At 46.4% G+C, this 7,658-nt stretch overlaps 1 protein-coding gene across 1 annotated transcript; it reads left to right on the forward strand.

Moving 5' to 3' along the window:
• Nucleotides 1-1,600: 1,600 nt before the first annotated feature.
• LOC124020943 (hatching enzyme 1.2-like) lies at nucleotides 1,601-3,222 on the forward strand. The gene is made up of 2 exons (XM_046336256.1): nucleotides 1,601-1,980; nucleotides 2,445-3,222. Exons 1-2 carry the CDS (start codon nucleotides 1,757-1,759, stop codon nucleotides 3,019-3,021), a joined length of 801 nt encoding a protein of 266 aa, XP_046192212.1. The 5' UTR covers nucleotides 1,601-1,756; the 3' UTR covers nucleotides 3,022-3,222.
• Nucleotides 3,223-7,658: the final 4,436 nt, after the last annotated feature.

The following is a 7,658-nucleotide window of genomic DNA, read 5'->3' on the forward strand; positions in this document are numbered from 1 at the left end:
AAGAGAGCGAGAGTTGCACCCCTTCTGAAAAAACCTACACTCGATCCCTCCGATGTCAACAACTACAGACCAGTATCCCTTCTTTCTTTTCTCTCCAAAACTCTTGAACGTGCCGTCCTTGGCCAGCTCTCCCGCTATCTCTCTCTCAATGACCTTCTTGATCCAAATCAGTCAGGTTTCAAGACTAGTCATTCAACTGAGACTGCTCTCCTCTGTATCACGGAGGCGCTCCGCACTGCTAAAGCTAACTCTCTCTCCTCTGCTCTCATCCTTCTACATCTATCGGCTGCCTTCGATACTGTGAACCATCAGATCCTCCTCTCCACCCTCTCCGAGTTGGGCATCTCCGGACGGCCCACGCTTGGATTGCGTCCTACCTGACAGGTCACTCCTACCAGGTGGCGTGGCGAGAATCTGTCTCCTCACCACGCGCTCTCACCACTGGTGTCCCCCAGGGCTCTGTTCTAGGCCCTCTCCTATTCTCGCTATACACCAAGTCACTTGGCTCTGTCATAACCTCACATGGTCTCTCCTATCATTGCTATGCAGACGACACACAATTAATCTTCTCCTTTCCCCCTTCTGATGACCAGGTGGCGAATCGCATCTCTGCATGTCTGGCAGACATATCAGTGTGGATGACGGATCACCACCTCAAGCTGAACCTCGGCAAGACGGACCTCACGTCACCCCGCTCCTCCGCTCTCTCCACTGGCTTCCAGTTGAAGCTTGCATCCGCTACAAGAACATGGTGCTTGCCTACGGAGCTGTGAGGGGAACGGCACCTCAGTACCTCCAGGCTCTGATCAGGCCCTACACCCAAACAAGGGCACTGCGTTCATCCGCCTCTGGCCTGCTCGCCTCCCTACCACTGAGGAAGTACAGCTCCCGCTCAGCCCAGTCAAAACTGTTCGCTGCTCTGGCCCCCCAATGGTGGAACAAACTCCCTCACGACGCCAGGACAGCGGAGTCAATCACCACCTTCCGGAGACACCTGAAACCCCACCTCTTTAAGGAATACCTAGGATAGGATAAGTAATCCCTCTCACCCCCCCCCCTTTAAGATTTAGATGCACTATTGTAAAGTGACTGTTCCACTGGATGTCTTAAGGTGAATGCACCAATTTGTAAGTCGCTCTGGATAAGAGCGTCTGCTAAATGACTTAAATGTAAATGTATTGGTAGATGGGTAAAACATTTAAAAAAGCAGACATTGAATTTCTCTTTGGTGAAGTTATTAATTCCACTTTGGATGGTGTATCAATACACCCAGTCACTACAAAGATACAGTCAAATATTAAAACGATGAGTTTGTCTGAACAACTTTTGTTCTATAGCATTTGTCAAACAGGAAATGGCAAATGTGACAATATTTAACCAGTGGCCTGCTCAATCTGACACGTTCCTCAGCACATCATTGTAGTAGATTCAACTGTCATTACATTAGTGTGACCTATTTGTTGAGTAGGCATGGCCAGGTGTAAATGGACCCGTATGGATTAAAACCATGTTGAAACTGTAGGTGTGGTGGTGGAGCCCTCCCTTCAGAGGTTTATTTAGGACTAACAACATGGACCCCAACCCAGAATCCTTCAGCGGACACACCTGAGGAGGACTGTATAAAAAGCCCAGGACTGACCAGACAGAATCACACATCAAGACTCTCCAAAGCATCTCCAGGACCAAGAAGCCATCTAGAGTATCTCCACTGTCAGATCCAAGGAGCCATCCAGTCTCTCCTCTCCACACACTGAAGATGGAGCAAAGCCCCTCTCTCACCCTGCTGCTGCTGCTGCTGCTGGGCCTCTCTCAGGCCAACCCTCTCATGGAGGATGGAAGTGGACCAGAGATCCTAACAGACAACCCTGAGGCTGTAGACATCACTGAGAGAATTCTGACCACTAATAACGGCTCCAGTCAGTTCCTGTTGGAGGGGGACATGGTGGCACCAACAACCAGAAACGCCATGATTTGCTATAGGTACAACCAACACACACTGAAAACAATATTGTGTGAATTCTACTTTTAAAACTATCTGAATCCGCTTATTTAGTATTCCCAACACGAGGTATTTTCATGTATAATATACTTCACTGTTAGTGTATCATAAAGTTGCCTCATACTAATATAGAAATATTATTTTATTCCGTCAAACCTGCATACACCAATGTGTAGAAATATTATAAAGTCAAAGAATGTGGAATTACCCACAATCCTCTAAAAACAGAGCCAGGTGTCAAAGTTGTTGCTAGAACTTAAAGTTAGTAAATTGTTGTTTTTACGTGCATCTTATGTTGATATATTTACATTTCAGGTTGGTTAAACGAGTGAAGTAGAGTAAAGTACTAATTATATTGAAGTAAAGATAACAAATATATTTTTTTAGGTCAAAATAATTGTATTTTCTAATATAATAGACTAACCAGCTGAATGTTATTTTACAGTGCAGGGTGCTTCTGGAACAAAGGCTCCAACGGACTGGTTGAAGTGCCCTACACAGTGAGCAGTAGCTTCAGTTCCTCTGACAAGCAGGGCATTGAAAACGCCCTCCGGGCCTTCACTTCCCAGACCTGCATTCGCTTCGTGCCTTGGCAGAATCAGGTTGACTTCATCAGCTACGAGCCCAGAGACGGGTGCTGGTCCTCTCTTGGGAGAATGGGAGGCCAACAGACGGTCTCTCTCCAAATGGACGGCTGTGTTTACTTCGGCATCATTCAGCACGAGACTCTCCACGCTCTGGGCTTCCAACACGAACAAACCAGGAGCGACCGTGACGAGTACGTCACCATCAACTGGAGTAACATCGACTCTAACAATGCCTTTAACTTTGATAGATCAAACACCAACAACCTGAACACTCCCTATGACTACAGCTCTGTCATGCACTATGGAAAAACAGCCTTCTCTGTCAACGGGATGGACACCATCACCCCCATCCCCAACCCCAACGTGCCCATCGGCCAGAGACAGGGGTTGTCCACCACAGACATCCTGAGGATCAACAGACTCTACGGCTGCTGAGAGGAAGACATCAAGTCACAGGAGAAAAGTCTGGAAAAGACCAGATGAAGGAAGTCAAGTCTGACATATATCATGTTACCTTATTGATTTAAAATCATTGTTGAGTTGTAACTTTTAAAAATGATCATTGCTGTAGTTGTGTAGTTCTCAAATTATTTTAATCATATGACTTAATTAATTATCTAAAATAAACAAGATTGAAAGCAGATGCTATTGTTTAATTCTAGTGTTTTCTAGTGTGTGTGTTTGTCTGTGTGTCTGTGTGAGAGAGAGAGAGAGACAGAGAGAGAGAGAGAGAGAGAGAGAGAGAGAGAGAGAGAGAGAGAGAGAGAGAGAGAGAGAGAGAGAGAGAGAGAGAGAGAGAGAGAGAGAGAGAGAGAGAGAGAGAGAGAGAGAGAGAGAGAGAGAGTTAACAGACTGGGAGAGAACAGTTAACAGACTGGGCACAAGTCCTCCATGTCTGTCCTGATCCAAGACATTCTTCCTCCAATCAGCACTAGAGTTGACACATCACTTCTGTCACAACTACAATGACATCATTTCTCTCACCTGAACACAATAAGACACTAGGAATATACACAACTACAATGACATCATTTCTCTCACCTGAACACAATAAGACACTAGGAATATCCACAACTACAATGGCATGAAAGATAATAATTATTTTTGGAAGAGAATGAAGGAGGCAGACAGAGGACAACATAAATATCTGCTCTGGGAATCTGACAACAAAGCAGAAATAAAAATCAACCACACGGTATTTTCTTGTTAAGATTTATACTGTAGATGTAACTGGTCTGGTCTGCTAAAATCATCACTTCAAAGTGGAGTCACATGTCCCCCCAAAAAAATACAGGTTTCTCCTCAAAATGTTTTAAAATGCTGTGCATTGAATCTTATCACATAACAAGATAGACTAACAAACCAAAACGTTCTGCAGACATGCTGTCATCTCTCTCTATGTATCTTGGTTCAGTGTTGCTCGGCTCAGAGCAAGCGTAGCATGCATTTCTGGTAGGCTTGTGTCACTGGGCAGCTCGTGGCTGGGTTCCCCTTCCTTCAGGCTTCTTCTCCTCTGGACTTTATATGGCGGTTGGCAACCACCTTTACAGCATTACTACAACCGACTTACTGCTGCTCGATCATCCTATTTTTCTAACTTAATTGAGGAAAATAAGAACAATCCGAAATTCCTTTTTGATACTGTCGCAAAGCTAACTAAAAAGTAGCACTCCCCAAGAGAGGATGACTTGAGGAAAAGATTATGATTATTAGAAAGCAAATTACGGACTCCTCTTTAAACCTGCGTATTCCTCCAAACCTCAGTTGTCCTGAGTCTGCACAACTCTGCCAGGACCTAGGATCAAGAGAGACGCTCAAGTGTTTTAGTACTATATCTCTTGACACAATGATGAAAATAATCATGGCCTCTAAACCTTCAAGCTGCATACTGGACCCTATTCCAACTAAACTACTGAAAGAGCTGCTTCCTGTGCTTGGCCCTCCTATGTTGAACATAATAAGCGGCTCTCTATCCACCAGATGTGTACCAAACTCACTAAAAGTGGCAGTAATAAAGCCTCTCTTGAAAAAGCCAAACCTTGACCCAGAAAATATAAAAACTATCGGCCTATATCGAATCTTCCATTCCTCTCAAAAATGTTAGAGAAGGCTGTTGCGCAGCAACTCACTGCCTTCCTGAAGACAAACAATGTATACAAAATGCTTCAGTCTGGTTTTAGACCCCATCATAGCACTGAGACGGCACTTGTGAAGGTGGTAAATGATCTTTTAATGGCCACAGACCGAGGCTCTGCATCTGTCCTCGTGCTCCTAGACCTTAGTGCTGCTTTTGATACCATCGATCACCACATTCTTTTGGAGAGATTGGAAACCCAAATTGGTCTACACGGACATGTTCTGGCCTGGTTTAGATCTTATCTGTCGGAAAGATATCAGTTTGTCTCTGTGAATGGTTTGTCCTCTGACAAATCAACTGTAAATTTCGGTGTTCCTCAAGGTTCCGTTTTAGGACCACTATTGTTTTCACTATACATTTTACCTCTTGGGGATGTTATTCGAAAACATAATGTTAACTTTCACTGCTATGCGGATGACACACAGCTGAACATTTCAATGAAACATGGTGAAGCCCCAAAATTGCCCTCGCTAGAAGCATGTGTTTCAGACATAAGGAAGTGGATGGCTGCAAACGTTCTACTATTAAACTCGGACAAAACAGAGATGCTTGTTCTAGGTCCCAAGAAACAAACAGATCTTCTGTTGAATCTGACATTTAATCGTAATGGTTGTACAGTCGTCTCAAATAAAACTGTGAAGGACCTCTGCATTACTCTGGACCCTGATCTCTCTTTTGAAGAACATATCAAGACCATTTCGAGGACAGCTTTTTTTTCCATCTACGTAATATTGCAAAAATCAGAAACTTTCTGTCCAAAAATGATGCAGAAAAATTTATCCATGATTTTGTCACTTCTAGGTTAGACTACTGCAATGCTCTACTTTCCGGCTACCCGGATAAAGCACTAAATAAACTTCAGTTAGTGCTAAATACGGCTGCTAGAATCCTGACTAGAACCAAAAAATTTGATCATATTACTCCAGTGCTAGCCTCTCTACACTGGCTTCCTGTCAAATCAAGGGCTGATTTCAAGGTTTTACTGCTAACCTACAAAGCATTACATGGGCTTGCTCCTACCTATCTCTCTGATTTGGTCCTGCCGTACATACCTACACGTACGCTACGGTCACAAGACGCAGGCCTCCTAATTGTCCCTATAATTTCTAAGCAAACAGCTGGAGGCAGGGCTTTCTCCTAAAGAGCCTCATGTTTATGGAAAGGTCTGCCTACCCATGTCAGAGACGCAAACTCGGTCTCAACCTTTAAGTCTTTACTGACGACTCATCTCTTCAGTGGGTCATATGATTGAGTGTAGTCTGGCCCAGGAGTGGGAAGGTGAACGGAAAGGCTCTGGAGCAACGAACCGCCCTTGCTGTCTCTGCCTGGCCAGTTCCCCTCTTTTCACTGGGATTCTCTGCCTCTAACCCTATTACAGGGGCTGAGTCACTGGCTTACTGGGGCTCTCTCATGCCGTCCCTGCAGGGGGTGCGTCACCTGAGTGGGTTGATTCACTGTTGTGGTCATCCTGTCTGGGTCCCCCCCCCCCCCCCTTGGGTTGTGCCGTGGCGGAGATCTTTGTGGGCTATACTCAGCCTTGTCTCAGGATGGTAAGTTGGTGGTTGAAGATATCCCTCTAGTGGTTTGGGTGCTGTGCTTTGGCAAAGTGGGTGGGGTTATATCCTTCCTGTTTGGCCCTGTCCGGGGGTTTCCTCGGATGGGGCCACAGTGTCTCCTGACCACTCCTGTCTCAGCCTCCAGTATTTATGCTGCAGTAGTTTGTGTCGGGGGGGCTAGGGTCAGTTTGTTATATCTGGAGTACTTCTCCTGTCCTATTCGGTGTCCTGTGTGAATCTAAGTGTGCGTTCTCTAATTCTCTCCTTCTTTCTTTCTCACAGGGCTCCGGGCAGCCGAGCGGAAATGGAGGAAAACTCGCTTCCCTGCGGACCTGGCATCCTTTCACTCCCTCCTCTCTACATTTTCCTCTTCTGTCTCTGCTGCTAAAGCCACTTTCTACCACTCTAAATTCCAAGCATCTGCCTCTAACCCTAGGAAGCTCTTTGCCACCTTCTCCTCCCTCCTGAATCCTCCTCCCCCTCCCCCCCTCCTCCCTCTCTGCAGATGACTTCGTCAACCATTTTGAAAAGAAGGTCGACGACATCCGATCCTCGTTGGCTAAGTCAAACGACACCGCTGGTTCTGCTCACACTGCCCTACCCTGTGCTCTGACCTCTTTCTCCCTCTCTCTCCAGATGAAATCTCGCGTCTAGTGACGGCCGGCCGCCCAACAACCTGCCCGCTTGACCCCATCCCCTCCTCTCTTCTCCAGACCATTTCCGGAGACCTTCTCCCTTACCTCACCTCGCTCATCAACTCATCCCTGACCGCTGGCTACGTCCCTTCCGTCTTCAAGAGAGCGAGAGTTGCACCCCTTCTGAAAAAACCTACACTCGATCCCTCCGATGTCAACAACTACAGACCAGTATCCCTTCTTTCTTTTCTCTCCAAAACTCTTGAACGTGCCGTCCTTTGCCAGCTCTCCCGCTATCTCTCTCAGAATGACCTTCTTGATCCAAATCAGTCAGGTTTCAAGACTAGTCATTCAACTGAGACTGCTCTTCTCTGTATCACGGAGGCGCTCCGCACTGCTAAAGCTAACTCTCTCTCCTCTGCTCTCATCCTTCTAGACCTATCGGCTGCCTTCGATACTGTGAACCATCAGATCCTCCTCTCCACCCTCTCCGAGTTGGGCATCTCCGGCGCGGCCCACGCTTGGATTGCGTCCTACCTGACAGGTCGCTCCTACCAGGTGGCGTGGCGAGAATCTGTCTCCTCACCACGCGCTCTCACCACTGGTGTCCCCCAGGGCTCTGTTCTAGGCCCTCTCCTATTCTCGCTATATACCAAGTCACTTGGCTCTGTCATAACCTCACATGGTCTCTCCTATCATTGCTATGCAGACGACACACAATTAATCTTCTCCTTTCCCCCTTCT

Source organism: Oncorhynchus gorbuscha, unplaced genomic scaffold (assembly GCF_021184085.1).
Source record: "Oncorhynchus gorbuscha isolate QuinsamMale2020 ecotype Even-year unplaced genomic scaffold, OgorEven_v1.0 Un_scaffold_1000, whole genome shotgun sequence".
NCBI lineage: Eukaryota > Metazoa > Chordata > Actinopteri > Salmoniformes > Salmonidae > Oncorhynchus > Oncorhynchus gorbuscha.